The sequence below is a fragment of the Ailuropoda melanoleuca genome, chromosome X, assembly GCF_002007445.2.
Source record: "Ailuropoda melanoleuca isolate Jingjing chromosome X, ASM200744v2, whole genome shotgun sequence".
In the NCBI taxonomy this organism is placed as follows: domain Eukaryota; kingdom Metazoa; phylum Chordata; class Mammalia; order Carnivora; family Ursidae; genus Ailuropoda; species Ailuropoda melanoleuca.
In genome coordinates, this window is record NC_048238.1 from 82,465,651 (window position 1) to 82,489,437 (window position 23,787).

Here is a 23,787-nt window from a genome sequence, read left to right on the forward strand (position 1 = left end):
TGAATTAACAAATTAGGGGCCTTTTGAAATACACAGTTTCACACCGTTCAGTACCTTGGATTTCCAATGTAGTTAATAAAAAGTACATTTCAATCCAATTTTAAGCATGGTAGGTTGGCGTCTCATAAAAGTTTTCATTGTGTAAATGAAGTTACAGTGAATTCTCAGTTGCCCATATCACCTCGGGTGGCAGGAATTAGTGTCTGGGGTAATGAGTCCACTTTCTGAAGCAGGAAAGAAGTAGCCTTTCCCCAGAGCAAGTGTAATTTGCACTTTTAAACACCTTGACTAGTATGGATAAGCAGAAGTTGATGAGAACACAAAAATAATTATTCCCAAGTTTGCAGATTCTCACCCTTATGGATATGCTCACCAATAAAGCAACAAAAAATGGGTACTTCAAATAGGCAAAATGATACTATCAGTTTTTGGTCACCAGATGTAAGTCTAAATTTATAGCATATAAAATGAATAGAGATAAATTCAAAACCAAACTGTGTAATTTAGGAACGGGATCAAGGTATTTAGTTCTTTCCCCTTTACCCCTTCAACTTCATCCAATAAGAAGAAAAAATAACAGCATAAAAAAACCTACCTTTGATTTAAGGGCTTTTGGAAAATATCTCTATATTGCTCAGAGACAGATATACAAAACTACAAAAGACCTTGACAGACCACCTAATATGTATAGATAGCCACCTACTCTTTTCTTAAAAATCACCAGAGAAAGGTATTTCATAACCTCTCAAATTGTCATCTTCTTGACGGAGGGACTAGCATTTTCTATACCCCGTGAACAACAGGTATCACACTGTGGGTATATAACAAAGGTTAAACAGTCTAATTATCAGCAATATAAAAATTAAGGATGTGATGATAGATACAGCTAAAACTAGAATACATTTTGAATTAATATAAAACATTACTAGACCTTTAATTTTAAAATGAAACTAGGATAAAAATTATGTAATAGAAAATTAGTTGAAGCGTGTGTCATCAAGGCTAAAACAATTAATCATAGATTATGGGGATTATAGAAGCAAAGCCTAGAATAACAGTTAACAATATAAGCAGGTCAAAATGATGGAATAATGGTAAACGATTTTGGACAAATACACGATTATTCAATTATGGCTCATTTTCATCTACCTCTCAGTCATGATTCTTAAAAGTGCTTCAATTAGCATATACCCAAACATTTAGCCTAGACAGTATTAAATAATGGATATGTTAAGTAATGTAATGCTTAACAAAATTCATGTATATATTAGAATACATTACATTTTGAAATATAAAATACGAAGTTTAAAGGTTATTTAAAAAAAAAAACCAGCTCGTAAGTAGAAAGAGCTCTGATTTCATCTGAATATATAACCTGGCCAAAATTCCAAAGAAGAGTTATTACAGACATGAATTCAAATATATATCAGTGTTTTAAAGGAGAGAGAAGCGAAAAAGGACAAAATTTCTCAACCACTAATGAGAACCAATAAAATTGCTTCTAAAATAACCAAGCGCACATTTGAGTTTCCTTGATATAAAATATTATAAATTATTCTATTGCAATCAAACAACCTTCCTCGGTCACCCTAAAGGCAGTTCCAGACATCATCATTTTCAAAGTGGCATTCTCATTAACACACTGTTACTCACTGCTGCTATATTCAATTGTTCAAATCAAACTCAGTGCACGCAAACATTTCGTTACCGTAACACAATATTTTTTAAAGACAGGTTTCATCAGCAATCTGTGATGTTATTTTGTTGAAGATCAATGTGTTATATGAATAAACTTCCACTTAGGAAAAAAGCAAAACCAAAAATGAGTATCTGCTTTTGTACACTCAAGGAAAATGCAAAGACTAAGAAGTTAGTTGGCAAATTTGGGGGGGGACTCCTCAGATAGTCAATGCACCAAATTCTCCTTGGTGATATCTAGTTTATTAAAATGGCAGCCTGACTTCAAGTACAACCAATGCGGAGAGAGAGAAAGAATGTCCACAGATTGGGAAGAAATCAAATAAGCTACTTTGGCCGGGGGGAGGGCAGAGGATGTAAGAGGCATCTCGTCCTGGGCCTTCTTCCACAGGTGGGAACATCACAGGACACAGGGAAGGGTCCTTTCAGTAAGGAGAACAAAAAGATGATTAAAAGCCAAAAACTTTTCTGTCTCAGTCTTCGTCTCTCTTCAAATTCTAACTGAAGAATACTGATGGCCTGTCTCCAGCTTGGGGGACCCAATTGTCTTACTGCTTTGCACTTTGAATGCACCATTATAATGCATTCTAATGGTCATGGGAGAATGAATAGGCTTGAGCCCAGGCTGGGCCTCTTCTTCCCCTACAGAGTCCCACATGGCAGATGGGCAAGAGTGTGGTGGCCCACAGTCTGGGCACCAACTAATAAGAATAGATGTTCAACCATAAGCAACCAGTATCTGGGTATTACTGAATGTCTGCCTTGACAATAAGGAAGTCAGGAATGGCTTGGTTGGGGAGGGGAGGAACAGCTTTGATTCATTGTAAAATTATCTGTACCAGTTTTCCTCTGATTTGCATTAAACCTCCCCAAAGGCAAAAAAAAAATATATCTGAAAATACATGTTTGTTAATTTTTTTTTTAAAGATTTTATTTATTTATTCAACAGAGATAGAGACAGCCAGAGAGAGAGGGAACACAAGCAGGGGCAGTGGGAGAGGAAGAAGCAGGCTCATAGCTGAAGAGCCTGATGTGGGGCTCGATCCCAGAACGCCGGGATCACGCCCTGAGCCGAAGGCAGACGCTTAACCGCTGTGCCACCCAGGCGCCCCCATGTTTGTTAATTTTTATGGGCAAATCCAATTTAGATCAAACAAGGAATGTGGAATATAATTACCATACAGGAAATTCTGACATCAAGAAAAACATTCCCAAAGCTTGCTGCTGATATCATCATTGACTAGCAAAAGAAACTGTCTTTTTTTCTTCTGATTTCCTTCATTTTTCCTTTGAGAGAACTCCTTTTCTCTGCCTTTTGCCTCTCCTACATTTGCACCTCCTTTCTTTTCCTTTTATTTTAAAGATTTATTTACTTTATTTGAGAGTGAGACAGAGAGAGAGTGGGTGGGGAGGGGCAGAGGGAGAGGGAGAGAGACAGAAAAATCTCAAGCAGACGCCCCACTGAGCGTGGAGCCCAATGTGGGGCTTGATCTGGCGACCCCGCGATCATGACCTGAGCCGAAACCAAGAGTGGGACGCTTAACCAACTATGCCACCCCGGCGCCCCCTCACCTCTTTTGTTTTCCACTGTCTCCAATTCTTTATTACTCCCAGTCACCTCAATAAAATTTCTCTACATTTCATCACGAGCTCCCCACCCCAATCAGTGATAATAAATGCACAAGGGGAACCAATGCTATACATGCATCAAGGAAAGGAAAAAAAACCCACACAACTTTAAAAAAATGAGTTTAAAGAAAGGCTACAGCACAATGGCATCTTCACTCTCTGATTAAATATGCTTTTATATAAAAAGAAAATGGTTTCTTGCTCACCTTCATTCTGGTTTGTTTATTCTGGATAATTGTATATTTAAATTGTAATATTTCCAGTTCAATGACAAACGTCCTCCCTCAGCAACCTTATGTTAAAAAGTTGGGTTTTGTGGGCTAGCCTGTAATCCTCCATAACAGAAATTCCGTGGGGCGAATGCTAGATGTTACAAATTCCAAATAGCAGACAAACGATAAAAAATTTAACCACAACCTGTTTGTAAATCAGGGAATGGCTGCACAGTATTTAGCATGCTGTAGTTATACAATGTCATAAAGACAAAAACAAATGTAATTTTTAGGGCCGTAACTAAACAAAGGTAATTTTCCATCAACTCCGTAATACAGGAGAGTGAATGCCTTTAGTTTAACCTATAATTTTACCCACTCTGCTCTACATCCTTTGCTGTTGTCCCTCTATATCCATTTCCTAGTTCTCTTTTCTACACCTGGCAAGAAAAGTAACCTAGCAAGAACAAAAGCACCGCTCCCATAAACTATAATACTAATTTACACATTAAGAGAAAAGCATTACTTCGAAAGATGGCAAAGTTGGGAGGGGAGTGGTTCTTGTTCTATGGAGCCTGATGCTCTGTTCTAGAACACTGGGGCTTCTCCCTGACCAAAGGTGAGGGTGGCTTTATTATCGTATTTCAAGTTATCATTCAAGGGGCGCCTGGGTGGCTCAGTGGGTTAAGCATCCGACTCTTGATTTTGGCTCAGGTCATGATCTCGGGATCATGCGATTAAGCCCCAAGTCGGCTCCGTGCTCAGCAGGGAGTCTGCGGGAGATTCTCCCTCCCTCTCCAGACTCTGCCTCTCCTGTTTGCACTCTCTCTCTCTCACTCTCTCAAATAAATCTTTAAAGTTGTCATTCAAAGCTACCATAAAAATGCTTTGTGACTTACTTGCTCAGCCACATTTTCACCTACACAAATGAGGGGGACGGGAGAAACTATAGCTGTATTGGAAGCTAACTCTTCTTCCTAAAAGCTCAAACCCAAGTAGTCTCTTGACTATGTGAAGTATAATCACACACATCATGAAAAACATAAACCTATTCGCTCAAAACCTTTGGTTTAAGCACACAATCCTTAAAACAAGAGATTGTTCTATTTAAAAATTATCCATAAAACTTAGCTTGTGGGAGAACTCAAAACAAATCTACCTTGAAAAATACACTATCTCGAAACTTCCAGTTCTTATAAGTAGAAAAGACACCCAAGGGCTACTCTTTTGCCTGATCCACTTGATCGCTGAGAAGGAAAGAAGAAATAAATAGAATAAAGGCTGAACATTTAACTAAGAAATGGAACGCATGAAAGAAGGATAAAGGAAAAGTTGGATTTTATATAATCCTTAGGCTAATAATCTACCAACTGTTCTTAAAAACTATCATGAACTCTGAGATGGAATATTTCCACAGTAAAATCACGGAGACATAGCCTCAGCAAACAGGATGAAAGACAGGCAAACAGAATGGTGCTAAGAAAAGACGTGTTTCCTCAGAGCTCATAAAAAGTTCTAAAACCAAGAGAGGGAGGAGTAAACTATACTACAGGTAAGCCTCTTCTCCATTAGAAATGGGTTTTAGGATGTCTGCAGAGGACACTAGAAATGAAGAATATAATCTTTAAGACAATATTAAGTGTTCCTAAAAATGAAGAAATTTCCAAACAGGTAAAACACACAGTTATAATAAATGTTCCAAACAGGTTAAAGAACCAACATTCTAATTACAGAAAATTTGTCACTATTGCAAAATTTCTGTAATGTCATTTTTAAATAAACTTGTTTTAGAGTTTTCTAGAACAAAATTGTTTTCTAATACTGTTACTTTGACCATTGTATGCTTTTATGACTTTTCATGAATCATGCCTTATTCCATTTGGTCTTTTTCTTTCAGGTAAAGGAACAGATCACAACCAATATCTAAAGTTTTAAGTACTAAATTCTGGTATTAGAGAAGAAGTCGACAATAAATGTCTATTACTAATGATCGGTTCCAAATAAATCACCACACTGTACCTAGTTTGGCTCAGGATGACCATGTGTTGCTGAGGTCAGTGTAAAGCAATGTTAAGAGTCTAGAAATGTAAACATTAAGTGTTATTACTAAATCAATTATTGGACTTGATACATTTAAAAAATACATGTACTTCAGTTCATTTTTTTCTTGAAATGAAGCTGTCACATGATATCAGTGGCACAAAACTAGAGGAGAGATGCTTATAGGTCCTAAGGGGAAGGACCTAGTGTGATTAAATTAAAAGGAAATTTAGTGCTCAGATTCAGTAATGACGACAAATAGTATCGTGGGAAACATACAAACTTCACGTGAGCTACTTACATGACAGCAAATAGGACAATACAAAACAACGCTGTAACACCACACTGACTTAAAACCCTGAAAACTAGCAGTTAGTTTAAAAGTTTTTGAATAATTGTGAGACAGTAGTCTGAGTACTTTGAAATGGAAACACACAAACAAAACACATTTTCAATAGTCCAGTCAAATTAGCTGTCGGCTGACTTTGTAAGATAAGGCGTAGCTTATGAATAAAGTCACTAAGGACATGTTCTCTTGAAACTTAGGGTTTTAAAAACGGGGCTCCCAGTTTAGTAAACGCAACTTTGAAAAAGCCCAACAGCAATTATTTGTCAGTATTAAAACTGGTATGGGGGGGGCCTGGGTGGCACAGCGGTTAAGCGTCTGCCTTCGGCTTGGGGCGTGATCCCAGATCCCTGGGATCGAGCCCCGCATCAGGCTCTTCCACTATGAGCCTGCTTCTTCCTCTCCCACTCCCCCTGCTTGTGTTCCCTCTCTCGCTGGCTGTCAAATAAATAAAAATAAAATCTTAAAAAAAAAACTGGTATGAGGGGCACCTGGGTGGCTCAGTCGTTAAGCGTCTGCCTTCGGCTCGGGGCGTGATCCCAGATCCCTGGGATCAAGCCCTGCATCAGGCTCCTCCCCTGGCAGCCTGCTTCTTCCTCTCCCACTCCCCCTGCCTCTGTTCCCTCTCTCGCTGGCTGTCTCTCTCTCTCTGTCAAATAAATAAATAAAATCTTTAAAAATAAAAAAATAAATAAAACTGGTATGAATTTAAACCAATTATAGAAAAATGTATTATCCACTAATTTAATAAATTAGAAAATATATCAAAATTTACCACTGCCATAATTTTCAGTCACAAAAGCAAGCTCTATAAGCTCTAGAAATCTTCTCGGCAATATTTCCTTGCAACCAAAGCATTTCATTTCCCAGAGGTCAATAATTTAAGGGTCTCAAATAGGGCAGTGCCTTCGGGAACCACATGACTGCTAAGGAGTTCACTGATTGGTAGTTGTGCCCTCTCCTATCTCTTAAAAGAGGCTAACAGTGATTTAGTGGGTGATGTGTTTCTATGGAATGAAGACTTATATCTTACAGGCTGTCACATAGGTATTACTTCTCAAGACCTAGCTCCCGGATTTAAGGAAGAAAAAAAAAATTCCTGAGCCTGGTTTAAAAGACTTAACAGAAGTTCAGATTATGTTTTCATGGAATCCCATTTAAGAAGCCTGCCTGCCTAAAATCATGAAAGCAAACAAAACCAGATTAAAATATATAACATCTGTAAACAGGTTAACATACATATCGTTATCAAACACTGTTACTGTCTGATGCCATGGGATTTCACGGAAGGCTTTTAGGAAATGATTCTGTTTTGTAAAAAGGCACCTGTACTGTTTCCCTCTCAACTGAGTTCCAGAACACACACTAGCCGACCCCTCTCTCTAATGGCCAAAGTGTCACATGCCTACATAACAAATTTAGCAGTCTTTCCACAGGCTACAACAGAGTATATGGCAGGAAAAGATCTGAAGATTTGCAAATGGCTTACCCCAGATATGAGAAATACTTTGCAGAAGTCCAAAACCGGCAGAATCTGAAGAAAACTGGCAGCTTCCAGTGTGTCTTGAAGGTTGTCCATGTTGAGAGAGAGCTTCGCAGTATAAATGAAATCGATAATTTTCCTTAAGCCGACTTTGCTCACACCGTGAAGCTTAATGCACATTAAATCTTGTTCTTTCATTCCACCTTAAAAACAAAGACATTCAATTAAATGCGGGTGGATAATTTAATTAAGGTCAAACTCCCTTCTCCCGCTAATTAGATGCAATCAAATCAGGGAAAAGTTTTATTCTATGTAAGCATTCATGTCAGAGTCAGACTTCTGCGTATTTTACAGTTAAAAGAGAGGACTTAAAAAGGAGTCTCTCTATACTAATGGAAGTCGTATATAATGCAAGTGCTTCCAAAATGTTCTCCTGTCACTTCACATCTTTTGATGGGTTAAAGATTGTCTTAGTCGGACCCAGAGTCTCAGGAAGAGCATTCGGATGTGTATCTGGAAAAGAGAAGTGGTGAAACAAAAGTGGACAGAAGTGTGAAAAAGGTACATACATTTCCCAAGTTTAAAAAGCGCCACCTACAACTACACGTACGGGGTGTATATTCCTTTTGAAACGCTTTCTTCTTGGAGAGACACAGATCAAAAGAACTGAATTTCACTTTAGAAACAAAAATATGTAAGCATGCATTTTTTCAGATTGTTTTAACGGGGGTGCAGAGTTTAACAAGCCAACCTACCTGTGAACATAGCCTTGAAGTAGTCACTAGCAGAGGCCATCATGACTCTATGCACAGGGAAGGCGTCATCTGTGTCACCTGGCATCAGGGTCACATCACAAAGCAAGCCTTCAAGTCGAAGCTGGTCAAAGCCCTACACCAAGAACATGAGTTGAGACACTAATCAAGGTTAAATGGGTATGCAAATTTCTGCCTGCTAAAATTCTATTTATATATTAATGTGGGTTTTAGAACATAAATCCAATAGAATACTCAGAAGAAGACTGAACAACTTACTTGATGTGTGACTATATTTAATTCACAGTAGGAAAAGGTAAAATTAAGGCTAATTTAGATTAAGAGCACATGTGGAAAGAGTATATGCATTTACTTATTTATGCAACTATTGGCTTTATCTTATTTTGAAAAGAAATTACCATGTATGCTTTCATTTTCCCATGTGCAGAATTAGGGTGGTAGATAACATGCTTTCTGTAATAATGTATTTATAGTTCTTCTACAGTGCATTACGGACACACCTTGTTTTTTTAGTTTTGGGGTTTTTTTGCTTTTTAAGGATTTATTTATTTGAGAGAGCGAGCGAGCACAGGGTGGGGGGGGAGGCAAGGGGCAAAGGGAGAGGGAGAGAGAGAATCTTAAGTAGGCTACACATCCAGCACAGAGCCAACATGGGGCTCCATCTCACAGCCCTGAGATCATGACCTGAGCTGAAACCAAGAGTCAGACACTCAACCAACTGAGCCACCCAGGCGCCCCTAGTTCCTACTTTTTGTTGTTTGTTTGTTTGTTTTTTTGAGAAAGAAAGGTATGGAGGATCTGTGTTAATTGCCTGATAGGAATTCCTTTCTACTAACTAGATTGTTCCATCTCTTCAAGAATTAGGGATTGTCTTAGATATCCTTATACTTGGTACATGGCTGCTGCTTGGCCAATTATCTTTCAGGTTTTAAGTTTGGAATTTAATTATCTTTGGAAAAAAGAGCCCAGGCAGCTCTGACATAGGACATAATTGTCCCCAAATGCCTAAAGTTCAGTGGAGAATTAATAGGCTGGCACCCACAACTTAGAGGATGGACAGGGCTCTTGCGAGAAGAGGGCCTATCGGTTAGCTCTTCCACTCACTCCCATGGTGATCCCAACCTATGACAAATAGGCAGTTGTTCCTTTGGTTTATTCTTGGGAGAATGAACCATTTTAAGATAACAGGCCGGTAAAATGCACAAAAAGCAGACAATATGTAATTTAATACAGAGGCTCAAAAATGAAGATTTTAGCAAGATTCACTCTATCGTTTCAGAATGGTAATATTAAGAATCATGAAGATCCTCATAATGTAATAATGTAACATAACAAGAACTAACAGCAAGGAGTACTCCATCCCCTTCACATTGTAATGACCCCAAATAAAACTTTTATTTAAAGTTGTGTTTCACGGATTTAAGAAGCAAAGGCATGACATACTGAAGAATGCAGTTTGAGAAATATTGATCCTACACATATGTATGATATAAATCTCAGTCTAAACATCTTCTCATCATAATTTTTAAATTGCTTTTTAAAAGAAAATGCTGGAATCTACAGAACTGGAACTTCAAAGAGATAATGTGATCCAGCCACTTTCTCTCTGGAGAGAGATATAAATATTTTTATTCCAAAAATATTTATACATTATACATACACTTTAGAACAGGATTATGTATCATATTTTTCTTTCTCCCAACAGTGACTGACATATGTTTTTGTTCACAAATATCAAATCTTTCACAAATGCCTCTTTTCTTCTATAAACATAAACATTATATACCCCACCCTCGATATTTTCCACTTTTCAATGCTAAATGATCTCCAGCCTCTGTTATGTAGAAAACTAAAGGTAAAAAGTGAGGTCCATTTTAGGGGAATATTCTCATGCAGAAGGCAAAAAGTAGCTCTTTGAAAATCCGTATGTGGAGTTGAAAGTGCAATAAAGCCTAAGGGGGATTGCTTTTCAAGGGCAGACAAGCACTGGGAAGTACTGAAAGTGACCACTGGGGTGGGGACGGGATGGTCAAGAAATTGACTGAGATGGAGGGAACCATGAGATAGAAGAGTTGAGGGACCAGCCTGTTGGCATTCCTCACTGCCTGGTACACAGTTGGCACTTAATATATGTTCGATTTATGTTCAGTTATGCAGGAACAAATAACTCTGATTTTACCAAGAAACCACCACTTGGTATTTTAAAACCACAGGGTCATGTTGAGCAGAACTTTCGTATTGGACCGAGCTAACGAGAAACCAGGCACTTTACTCGGGAAACTTCTCCCAATAATCAAAACCAGTTGTGCCCACATGCTTCTTTGTATTAAACTATAATGGCTAAGATGAGAGAAGAGTAATTGAACCAGGGTTCGGGGAGAAAAGGTGGACTCACGAGGGCTTGGCTTTTTTCTCCCTCAGATAAATTGTAGGTTTTAAAAAAATTAAATACATGCTTGTTACAAAAATACAAGATATAAACTGAAAACTAAAACATCATACAAAAAGTAATTACTGTTAACAGTTTAATATATATACGTCCAGTCCTCTTTCTTTCTTTCTTTCTTTCTTTTTTTTTTAAAGATTTTATTTATTTATTTGAGAGAGAGAGAGCACAAGCGGGGGGCAGGGAGAGGGAGAAGCTGACTCCACACTGAGCAGGGAGCCCGACGTGGGGCTCCATCCCAGGACCCTGGGATCAGGACCTGAGCTGAAGGCAGGCGCTCAACAGACTGAGCCACCGAGGCGCCCCTCCAGGCCTCTTTCTATTCATATGCATAATGTATCGTTTGCTTGTATGTATAATACGATTTTTTAAAGTGGAATACTATATATAATATCGTGCACTTTTAAAATTCACTTGAGCACATCAAATGGACAGCACACTATACACAAATCGACTTCATTCTTATTAGGGGATGCATAGCATTCCATCATGGCAGCATACCATTCATTTTAGGTATTCCTAAAAATGGAATTGTTGAAGAATACATACTTTTAAAGTTTTAATAGCTACTGGCAAGTTAAAGCATATGGTTTATTATACCTTGGGTACTGACAAAAAAGATGTCAAAATACCAACGAAGTGAGACTAGGTATTGTATGCCACCTTGCTTTATTTTTATTCATGAAAAAAATTTCTGAATCTTCTCTAAGGTATATATAGATAATTATCTGTGGAAGGCAATCATGACTTATTCTGTCAAAAGCCATGATTGTATCCAATCAGTTATTTTCTTCCACTAAAATCAACAAAAGCCCAACAAACAAACAAACAAACAAATGAAAACCTCAGCTCATTTGCTAGCCCTTCTATCGTTAGAATATTCCTATGAATATTCTATACTGGGAATTGAATAATGTTACTGGCTCCACTCCTACTCCTTATTATTCCTTCTTTTTCCTTTTGAACAAAGGAATAGCTAATGCTTCCTGTATCATTATCTGTGTCCTTTCTCATTGTGTCCATATTCTATTAAAATACTGCTTGTTGAGGTATATACTCCATCTTCAAAATCCAGACAGCTCAGCTAAGACACCAGGAGCTTTGACCCGCTTCCCAAATCTGATCATTGTGCTTCCCTTTGCACTATCTTAAAAAAACCCTCTACCCTTCCTTAGCATACTCTGGAGTCCGCAAAGAAAGGAAGCTGAAGCTCCAAGACCACTTTTATCGCGTTCTGGGTATCTTTTCTTCTAAGCTTAATTTATCTACCTTTGGCAAAGTGTCTGCTTCTGTGAGGTTTTGCATTTATTTTCACTGCATATGAAGTAGTTTCCCTTTCTGTATATTTCACAACCTTTATTTTCAAATGCATAAGTGAACAATCCCACCATCCAATTCCGTATTTGCCAATTTTATTCCTGATTATTGCTATCTTTATCCAAATAAGATCTGTCAATTCAGATTGTTTTCATACAGATTCTAAATATCTTGTTTGCGTGCTGTTATCTGTATATCCCAGCTCTGTCTCAAGAGAAAAAAAACTAAAGTTCCTTTTACAACATATTCTGTTGTATGAAGAAGGCATACATTCAGAGAAAAGGAGAGGTTATTCTCCTCCACAATTCTCACCTGCCCTCTGTATATCTACCTTTTGCTTTCACTCTTACAAATCTCTTCCCCTTTTAACTCTAGGAAGACTCTCAAAGATACCTTGATGGGCACCTGGCGGGCTCAGCAGGTAGAGTGTGCGACTCTTGATCTCAGGGTCATGAGTTTGAGCCCCACGTTGGGTGTAGAGAATACTTAAATAAAAAAACTTAAAAAAAAAGATACCCTGCACACTTAAAACGTGTCCTTTTATTATAAAATCGTTTTCTTCCACCAGATTTGTATTCATTCTTCTTGTCAAAATTCTATAAAGTCTGTTGTCTCTTTCCATGTGCTCCTTCACCGAACGCTGATAGAGCTCTGCTTCACACAAAATGGCGCGAAGTTTCCAGTGAGTCTTCTAGAGTATCTGTAAAATGGCTCCTGTTGCTTTAAACTAAACTTACCCAATGTATCAAAACTTCAAATCCTATTAAGTAGAGGGAGGCACCTATGTAATACCCTGAAGGAATGAGCCATCTTAAATGAATTTTATAAATTTTTAAATGACCACATTAAAACAGAAGGGGATACGCGTTGACATTACACAACTATAGTATAGAAACCATATGAGCCACAAATAGTTACTACCAAAAGCCGGTTGGATGTCAATGGCTTTCACATTCAATGTAATGTCATTTTGAAAAAATCTAGATTGATAATTTTGGGTATTAAAAAGTAATCTGATAACCAAATCTTTCCATTAAATTCTGCACTGGAGGGGTGCCTGGATAGCACAGTCGTTAAGCGTCTGCCTTGGGCTCAGGGCGTGATCCCGGCGTTCTGGGATTGAGTCCCACATCGGGCTCCTCTGCTGGGAGCCTGCTTTTTCCTCTCCCACTCCCCTGCTGTATTCCCTCTCTCGCTGGTTGTCTCTCTGTCACATAAATAAATAAAATCTTTAAAAAAAAAATTCTGCACTGGAAGTAACTTATTAGCATATTGTATCAGTTTTGATCAGTATAATTTTGAAAAGGAAGTAGAATAAAAAGGAAATGCATCCTGAGAAGAGCAATAAAGATTATTAATGGAAAATATGTTTTACGAACAAAAATAAAGGAACTTAAGAAAAGGTTAAGGAATGGCTTATTACAATCTTTAAGTAAATGTAATGTATTTGATCAAAACAATATCATATCCATGTTTTTATGATACTGTTCTTCATTTAATTCAGAGGATGGAAAAGGAACAGATGCATGTTTAAGGCAAAAGAGATATATAGACTGGATATAAAAGTTTCTATTAATATGAATTAAACTTCGCTCTTACCATACAACACCGCCTAGAGTTTAGAAACTTCTAATGGCTTCCTATCAGTGTTATATCACAATACAGAAATTTAAAGATTTTTTTGCTTTGCTTTGCTTTTTAAGAGTTTAAGTAATCTCTATACCCAACATGGGGCTCAAACCTACAACCCTGAGATCAAGAGTCGCATGCTCTACCAACTGAGCCAGCCAGGCACCCATGGAATTTAAAGATTGTTTTAATCTGGCCCCAGTTCAACTGTTCAACCTTATTTTTCATTATTCCCTTAAGTACTCTGACACACTTTATCAGGTTGTCATCTAGACTGGCTCATTGGTAAAAACCAGGCTTACCTCATTTCTGGTACCTTTACTTATGCCATTATTTTTCACATCGAATACCCTCCCACCTTCAAAGCCTAGTTCAAATTTGACCTCCTCTGCAAAGCTATCTGTAAGCAAATCTCCAAAATAATCAGCACCTTTAGTCGGAGTCTCACAATGTAGCATTTAATTATATCCTATAGATTTTTGTTTTCAGTGAAAATGCAATAACTGAGACTGGATTTACCCTACTTTTCTTTTTTTTTAAAGATTTTATTTATTTATTTGACAGAGACAGAGAGAGCTAGAGAGCACAAGCAGGGGCAACAGCAGAGGGAGAGGGAGAAGCAGGCTCTCCACTGAACAGGGAGCCCAATGCGGGGCTCGATCCCAGGACTCTGGGATCATGACCTGAGCCCAAGGCAGATGCTTAACCAACTCAGCCATCCAGGCGCCCCTTACCTTACTTCTTGAAACAACTTAAAACCAGACAAAATATATGAAAAAAAAATAGTTTAAAACTTCATGAAGGAGATGGATCTGTGAAAGATGAGAAGTTAGATGACCCCCATGATTGTTCTGGACCTTCCAAGACAGGTACAGGGAAGTAGGAACCCAGGTGAACCTTAGCATCCCCTCCTGGTGAGTGTTGAGGGCATTAAGGCAGCTAGGTTTGTAGGGCAGAATACAGGAGAAGAGATCTGCGTAGAGAGGGGCTACAGAGATCAAAAAATAAATAACACTAAGTCACATAAAATGAAATAAAATTTAAAAAGTGTCCCTCACGGGGCGCCTGGGTGGCACAGAGGTTACGCGTCTGCCTTCGGCTCAGGGCGTGATCCCGGCATTATGGGATCGAGCCCCACATCAGGCTCCTCCGCTATAAGCCTGCTTCTTCCTCCCACTCCCCCCTGCTTGTGTTCCCTCTCTCGCTGGCTGTCTCTATCTCTGTCAAATAAAAAAAAAAAGTGTCCCTCAAGTATTCAGGTGAGTACTGATAAGTGTATTTGTCTGGGAAAAGAACCACCCAGAAGGAGCACAAGAAAACATTCCAAGGCTCACCAAGGGCTGAGCATAACTCATTCAAACCACCAAAATGGAAACCTTATGATTCTAGGGCCTAGGTAGAGTACTCAGGAGTATTTGCGTCAGTACTGGGACAAAGTTTGCCCTAGAATAAATGCTGTTCTGGTGCTACACCCAAAGCTTAAAAGTTAATGAAAAATAGGTTAATAATAGCAAAAAAATTGGGGGAGGAAATCAGAATGCAAAGTATGACCAAACTGATGGTGCGTCCTCCACCCCACCCCCTATTCTTTCCCCTAATATATCCCAACCTGGAATTAAGGTACCATGTCGTCTGGAGGCAGTCATCTGGGAGCAGACAGAGAAAACTCCCAAAGCTCAGAGCGAGTGGAGAAAATCCATTTTACTTTTATCTCCCTTTGCTCTTTCCAGTCCCAATCTCTAGGCAATTCCAAGGCCGTGTTGGTGGCAACAGTGACAGTGAGGGGTGGCAAATGCCAAAAACCGAGGGAGAGGAAACTTCCTCTTTGATCAGAGGACCTGTGATCACTCCTCTGCAATAAATACCTCTCTGTGTTTGGACCAGGATCTGGGCTCCGTGGCGGTCAGTGTACAGCAGAACAGGATAAATAAAACCCAGCTTCCAGGCCAGACGAGCAAAAGGAGAGCCCTCGGGAATTAGACAGTATGGGGAGCTGGTCAAGAGGCAGGAGCATGGAAAAGAGACCCCGCAAAGTTCCACACCATGGAACACTTCCCAACAATAAAAAGAAGCAAACCACTGATACACACAACAAAGTGGATGGATCTCAGGGATATTAGACGAAGTAAAAGAAGCCAGTCTCAAAAGCTTCCAAACTGGCCGATGCCATTTATATAATACTTGGAAAAGGATAAAACTACTGTGAAGGGAACAGATCAGTAGTATCCAGGGTTTAGAGGTGGAGATGAGTGTGACTACCAAGGGGTAACAAAAGTAAGTTGGGGCAACAGAACAGTCCCATATCAACTGTGGTGGCGATTACACAAAAATAATATATTTGTTAAAACTTGTAAATGTAGGGGCGCCTGGGTGGCTCAGTCAGCTAGGTGTCTGCCTTCGGCTCGGGTCACGATCCCAGGTTCCCTGTATCCAGCCCCACATCGGGTGCCTGTTCAGCGGGGAGCCTGCTTCTCCTTCTGCCCCCTGCTTGTGCTCTCTCTCAGATGAATAAGTAAAACCTTAAAAAAAATAAAACTCATAAATGTAAAATAAAAACCAAAAAACAAACTTGTAAAGGTATAGCCCAATAAAAAATCCATTTTACTGTATGTTAATTTAAAAAATAAAGATATAGAAAGATGGCAAAAGATTTGCCAACTTAATACTAGTTAAAAGAAAGCTGGCAGAGGGATGCCTGGCTGGCTCAGCTGGTAGAGCATATAACTCTTGATCTCAGGGTCATGATTTCAAGCCCCACGTTGGGCATAAACCTTACTTAGAAAAAAAAAAAAGCTGGCATGACTATAATATCAGACAAAATAGATCTCAGAGCAAAGAATATTTATTATCACTCTGATAAAAGATCTCAGCTTCCTCCTTCAGAAACTAGAAATAGAAGAGTAGATTAACCCCAGGGTGCCTGGGTGGCTCAGTCGGTAAAGCGTCTGACTCTTGATTTCAGCTCAGGTCATGGTCTCAGGGTTCTGAGATCGAGCCCCAGGTCAGGCTCTGCACTGGGAGTGAAGTCCGCTCAAGACTTTCTCTCTCTCTCTGCCCTTCCCCCCCACCCATGGCTGCACACATGCTCTCTCTCTCTCTAAAATAAATAAATAAACCTTTTTTAAAAAGAAGAGCAGATTAATCCCTAAAAGCCGGAAATGAAAATAATAAAGATCAGAGAGGAGACTGATGAAATGTAACACAGAAAGAGAAAAAAACAATAAAACCAAAAAACTGGTTCTTTGAGATTTGAAGAACTCCAGCCAGACAGACTGGGGCGATAAAGAGACAAAAAGCAAATTACCAATACCAGGATTGAGAGAGATGATAGTACGAGAGACTGTCTAGCTTTTAAAAGAATAATAAGTAAATATGAACAACTGTATGCCAATAAATTTGACAACTCAGTTGCAATGGACAAGTTCCTTGAAAGACACAAGCTGCTAAAGATTACTCTAGAAGAAATCAATAACCTGAATAGCTATGTGTCTAACTATAAAATTAAATTTTCACTGGTGAATTCTATCAAACATTTAAGGAAGAAATAACACCAATTCTACACAAACATATCCAGAAAATTAAGAGGAGGGAACACGTCCCAACTCATTCTTTAAGGCCAGCATTATCCTAATATCAAAACCAGACAAAGGTTAGAAAACCAAGAAAACTAAAACCAAAATTTCTCATGAGCACAGATGCAAACATTCTTAAAATTTTAGCAAATAAAATTTAATAATATATAAAAAGGATAATACATTATAACCAAGTGGGTCCTGCAATGCATGGTTGCTTTAGTGTTCAAAAATCAATCAATATAACTTACAATATTAACAAATTAAAAAGAGAAATAATGAGGTCACCTCAATAGGTGCAAAAAAGTATTTGACAAAATTCAACATCCATTTCGGATTAAAAACATGAAACAAAGGGCGCCTGGGTGGTTCAGTCGGTTAAGTGTCTGCCTTCGGCTCAGGTCATGATCTCAGGGTCCTGGGGTTGAGCCCTGCATTGGGCTCCCCGTTCAGCAGGGAGTCTTGCTTCTCCCTCTCCTACTCTCCCTGCTCATGTTCTCTCTCTCTCTCTCTCTCTCAAATAAATAAATAAAATCTTTTTAAAAAACCACGAAACAAAACTCTCAGCAAATACGAACAGAAAGGAACTTCTTCAAACTTATAACTAACATCATACTTAATGGTGAAAGAATGTTTTTCCTCCCTGATATCAGCAAAAAAGCAGGAATGTATACTCAACCACTTCCACTCAACACCTCGCTGGAGTTCCTATGCAGTGCAATAAGGCAAGAAAATGAAATAAAAAGCATCAGACTGGAAATAATGAAATAAATATCTTAATTTATAGGCAAAATGATTGTCTATGTAGAAAATTCTACAGACTCTACAAAAAGCCTCCTAGAATAAGTTGGTTTATCAAGGTTGCAAGATAAAAGATCAATAATCATTAACAAGCTGTATTACTGTATACTAGCAACAAATAATCAGAAATTGAAATTCCGTATTACAGCATACTTAGGGTAATAATATGCTAAAGTAGACTAAAAGGAAAGGTGGTAGACTCTCTTCCAACCGCTATCTTAAAGACACACTCAATTGTGGAAGCAGTAGAGTAACTTATCGTACCCTATCCCAAGTACCGAGAAAGCTATTCCCAAGAAAGATTATATATCCATTTCTCTATATTCTAGCTGCCATTTAGGTAACTGAAATAAAGAAATGAAAAGTTTCATTTTGATAAAAACTTCAACAATCTATATTATTTGAGCTCTTCTTTTATACAATATAATTTATTCTACAATCTTTATGCTTTCCTTTTTTAATTGAAGTATAGTTGACACAGAATGTTACATTAGATTCAGGTGTGCAATACAGTAATTTGACAAGTTTACATGCTACATTATGTTCGTCACAAGGGTAGCTCCCATCTGTCATCATATGACACTATTGCAATACCTTGACTACATTCCCTATGCTGTGCCTTCTATTGCTGTGACTTATTCATCCCATAACCGAAAGCCTTTACCTCCCACCCCCCTTCACCCATTTTGCTCATCTCCCCAACCTTCCCCCTCTGGTAACCATCAGTTTGTTCTCCATTTATGGGTCTGTTTCTGTCTTTTGTTTGTTTGGGTTTTTTGTTTGTTTTTTTGTGAGTTTTTTTACATTTTACATTTAAGTGAAATCATATAGTATTTGTCTTTCTCTGTTGGACTTATTTCACTCAGGATAATATCCTCTAGGTCCATCCATGTTGTCACAAATGGCAAGAGCTCATCCTTTTTTATGGCTTAGTAGTATTTCATGATATATATGATTCATATATTCATATTATATATATTTCATTATATATAATATATAATGAATTTTATTCTTAACAGAAATAGAATTATGCAGAAATATATATACATATATAATGAAATAGTACTATATAAGTAATATATATTAATACATAGATATTAATATATATGTATATCTCCCACATCTTTTTTGTCCATTTATCTATTATGCCTTCCTTTCTTATATAAATACATCTTTATTTTTAAATAAAGTAAATTCTATCCCCAACATGGGGCTCGAACTCACAACCCTGAGATCAAGAGTCGCATGCTCTACTGACTGAGCCAGCCAGGTGCCCCAACAATACATTTTTAAACTTGTTTATTTTATGATCCTAGAGTTTTAAAACTGGGTACAGTTCATCAACATGACATGATAAGCAACCCAAATGTCTACCTTAGCATAAGCATTTCATAAAGTTAGCCCACTAGAAGGCAAGACAAGGTAATTTGTATAGGCTCTTAGGATAATTCACTTCTTTAACATTGCATTATATAGATAATAATTTGAGACTATAAAATGATCTTTTATTGGCTTTACAACTAAAACTGGATAGAAAAAAATAGTAAATAGACAAAAAATGGAGGAAAATATAGGAAGAACAGTCTGGTAGGCACTTGTCTTAACACGAGAAAATGCCAATTAGGAGCCCAGACACCCACAGCAGGGAGGCATTTGGAAACTCTATAGGTCTGAGTAGCATAGCCAATGATCAGGAAGTAATTTGTTTCTACCTAGGTAACATTCTAGAATTAATGCACATTGCCACCAGCTGAAACATGGTACTACAGTTATGGCCTCCTTGTTGTAAAAGGAATGTGTCCAACTGGCAGTTAACATTTTTTCTGTTTTGTTTGTTTGCTTTGTTTTTTTTCCAATTTTGATAGGGGAAGGGAAGTAGGGCAGGCAGGCAAGAAGACTTTCTTTATAATTCTACTATTTCTATTAAGAATAAAATCTTTATGGGACGCCTGGCTGGTTCAGTCAGGAGAGCATACAATTTTTTTTCCAGTTTAATATAATTTTTATTACAAAGCTGTTAAGCATAAAGTGATACATCATTTCTCTGTCTTTAGTTAACATGGGCACATGTTCATTTAGTAATGTTATCTCAACTAGTTTATTGTTGACATTTATTAGTGAGTGTATAATATTGCATTAACTGGTAGGCTCAAGTTATGAGCTAAGACTTTGAGGATAGCTCATCTGTGTTTGACTTCTAGACCAATATTTATCTTGGGGTTGTGAATTCGAGCCTCACGTTGAGTGTAGAGATTACTTAAAACACAATCCTTAAAAAAAAAAAAAAAAGAATAGGGGCGCCTGGGCGGCTCAGTTGTTTAAACATACAACTCTTGATTTCAGCTCAGGTCATGATCTTTGGGTCATGAGATTGAGCCCCACATCAGGCTCTGCACTTAGCACAGAGTCGGCTTAAGACCTCTCTCTCCCGACTGTGGACTCTGGGAAACAAACTGAGGGTTTTAGAGGGGAGGAGATGGAGGGGATGGGCTAGCCCAGTGAAGGGTATTAAGGAGGGCACGTATTGCATGGAGCACTGGGTGTTATACACAAACAATGAATCATGGAACACTGCATCAAGAACTAATGATGTACTGAGGGAGGTTAAGATGGCGGAGGAGTAGGGGACACCTTTTTCAGCCGGTCCCCTGAGTTGAGCTGGATAGGTACCACCAGCAGGAATATCCACGGAATCAGCCTGAGACGCAGGAAGATACATCTGGATCTCTACAAATGAACATCTCCAGCGCTGAGTATCGAGGTACGAAGCGGGGAGCCGTGAAACCGCGCACAGATATCGGAAGCTAAACAGAAGGGGGAGGGAGCCGCCGTGTCAGGGCGCCGGGAAGCGGTAGCCACCTGCAAGGGGGAGCGGACAGACCGCGGACCCGCACGCTTGAGACAGCAGGCTGAGAAGGGAGCTCCGGGAGCGCACGCGGGACGGCTGGCGGTTGGCGGGCCACCTGCACGGGGGAGCAGGCGGACTCGCGGACGGCACCCGCGAGACAACAGACTTAGAACGCGAGCTCCAGGAGCGCGCGCGCAGGGCGGCTGGCGGGCCACCTGCACCGGGGAGCGGGCGGACCGCGGACCCGCACTCTGGAAACGGCAGACTGAGTCCGTGAGCCGGGAGCGTGCACCACCAAGCATCTCACGGAGCTCCGGAGCTCCGGTGTGCTCACTGGATCGAGGCTGAGACCGGGAGCTCCGGGAGCGTCCGCGGGGCGGCTGGCGGCTGGAGGGCCACCTGCACGGGGGAGCAGGCGGACTCGCGGTCAGCACCCGTGAGACACCAGACTGAGACGGGGAGCTCCGGGAGCCCGCGCGGGGCGGCTGGCGGCGGGCGGGGTTGGAAACACAAAGGACAGAGACGTGCCGGCCCTGGAAGTGAGGGCTGGGACGCCGGGTGTGGGGCGCACAGCCCGGGATGCTGCAGGGTTGAGCAGCACCAACAGAAACAGAGTTAAAGTGGCCAGAACATCAGTGGAGAACGATCCGCGATCCCTCTGTTCTGAGACAGAGGCTGAATTTCAGCCGCTGCTGCTCTCTCAGAAGAGGCATAGCAAACCGCCAGGGAAAGCCGCCAGAGAACAAAAGCCCGGAAATACCGGCTCACAGGGTGCCCATCCCCATCCCCCCTCGCAAGGGACACAGAGACTCTACCCAAACAGGGTTTTCTGAGTACCGGCAGGCAGGCCCCTCCCCCAGAAGGCAGGCTGAAAAATCAAGAAGCCCACAACCCGGAGCGCCTGAGTGGCGCAGTCACCAAGCACCTGTCTTCGGATTAGGGTGTGTTTACAACGTTCCGGAAAGGAGTCCCTCATCGGGCTTCTCCACCGGGAACCTGCTTCTTCCTCTCCCACTCCTCTGCTTGGGTTCCCTTTCTTGCTGACTGTCTCTCTCTCTCTCAAATAAATAAATAAACTCTTTAAGGAAGAAGCCCACATCCCTAAGATCTCTATAAAACAAGGGCGCACGGCCTGGGTCCCAGTCAACACTTGGGCTCTGGACAACCCTGCAATCTCTCTTCATCAGAATGACGAGAAGGAGAAGTCCCCCCCAGCAAAGAAAAGATAATGAGTCTGTGGCCTCTGCCACAGAATTGGCCTCGGCCACAGAATTAATACATATGGATGTATCCCAATTATCAGAAATGGAATTCAGAGCAACAATGGTCAAGATGATGAGTAAACTTGAAAAAAGCATCAGAGAAAGCGTTGCTGAGAATATAGAATCCCTAAGGGCAGAAATGAGAGCGAATCTGACAGAAATTAAAAATTCTATGGGCCAAATACAGTCAAAACTAGAGGCTCTGACGGCCAGGGTCACCGAGGCAGAGGAACGCGTTAGCGAATTGGAGGATGGGTTAGTAGAAGAAAAAACGAAAATAGAAGCTGGTCTTAAAAAAATCCACGCCCACGAATGTAGATTACGGGAGATTACTGACTCTATGAAACGATCCAATGTCAGAATCATCGGCATCCCTGAAGGGGTGGAGAAAAACAGAGGTCTAGAAGAGATATTTGAACAAATTGTAGCTGAAAACTTCCCTAATCTAGCAAGGGAAACAAGCATTCGTGTCCAAGAGGCAGAGAGGACCCCATCCAAGCTCAACCAGGACAAACCTACGCCACGGCATGTCATAGTGCAATTCGCAAATATTAGATCCAAGGATACAGTATTGAAAGCGGCCAGGGCAAAGAAATTTCTCACGTACCAAGGCAAAGGTATCAGGATTACGTCAGACCTGTCTACAGAGACCTGGAATGAGAGAAAGGCTTGGGGGGGCATTTTTAAAGCTCTTTCAGAGAAAAACATGCAGCCAAGGATCCTTTATCCAGCAAAGCTGTCATTCAGAATTGATGGAGAAATAAAGACGTTCCAAAATCGCCAATCATTAACCAATTTCGTAACCACGAAACCAGCCCTACAGGAGATATTAAGGGGGGCTCTATAAAGGTAAAAAGGCCCCAAGAGTGATACAGAGCAGCAAGTCACAACCGATACAAAGACTTTAAAGAGAAATGGCATCATTAAAATCATATCTGTCAATAATCTCTATCAATCTAAATGGCTTAAACTCTCCCATAAAACGCCACAGGGTTGCAGATTGGATAAAAAGACATGACCCATCCATTTGCTGTCTACAAGAGACTCATTTTGAACCCAAAGATGCATTCAGACTTAGAGTAAGGGGATGGAGTACCATCTTCCACGCAAATGGACCTCAAAAGAAAGCTGGAGTAGCAATTCTCATATCAGATAGACTGGATTTTAAACTAGAGGCCATAGAGAGAGATACAGAAGGGCACTATATTATTCTTAAAGGAAGTATTCAACAAGTGGATATGACAATTATTAATATATATGCCCCCAACAGGGGAGCAGCAAGATACACAAGCCAACTCTTAACCAAAATAAAGAGACATATAGATAAGAACACAGTAATAGTAGGGGACCTCAACACCCCACTATCAGAAATAGACAGAACACCCTGGCAAAAACTAAGCAAAGAATCAAAGGCTTTGAATGCCATACTCGACGAGTTGGACCTCATAGATATATATAGAACACTACACCCCAGAACCAAAGAATACTCATTCTATTCAAATGCCCATGGAACATTCTCAAGAATAGATCATGCTCTGGGACACAAAACAGGTCTCAGCCAATACCAAAAGATTGAAATTATCCCCTGCATATTCTCAGACCACAACGCTCTGAAATTGGAACTCAACCACAAGGAAAAACCTGGAAGAAACTCAAACACTTGGAGGCTAAGAACCATCCTGCTCAAGAATGACTCGATAAACCAGGAAATCAAAAAACAAATTAAACAAT

The 23,787-nt window shown here is 39.9% G+C and overlaps 1 protein-coding gene across 13 annotated transcripts in view; it reads right to left on the reverse strand.

Moving 5' to 3' along the window:
- The window catches only part of KLHL13 (kelch like family member 13), a 260,054-nt gene that overhangs the window by 15,492 nt on the left and 220,775 nt on the right, over positions 1 to 23,787 (reverse strand). For all 13 annotated transcript variants that reach the window (XM_034648762.1, XM_034648768.1, XM_011220821.3 and 10 more), the window contains 2 exons: positions 8,164 to 8,296; positions 7,415 to 7,611 (listed from right to left, as the gene is read on the reverse strand). In XM_034648762.1, the coding sequence (XP_034504653.1) occupies positions 7,415 to 7,611; positions 8,164 to 8,296 (330 nt within the window). The remainder of the gene's footprint in view (positions 1 to 7,414; positions 7,612 to 8,163; positions 8,297 to 23,787) is intronic.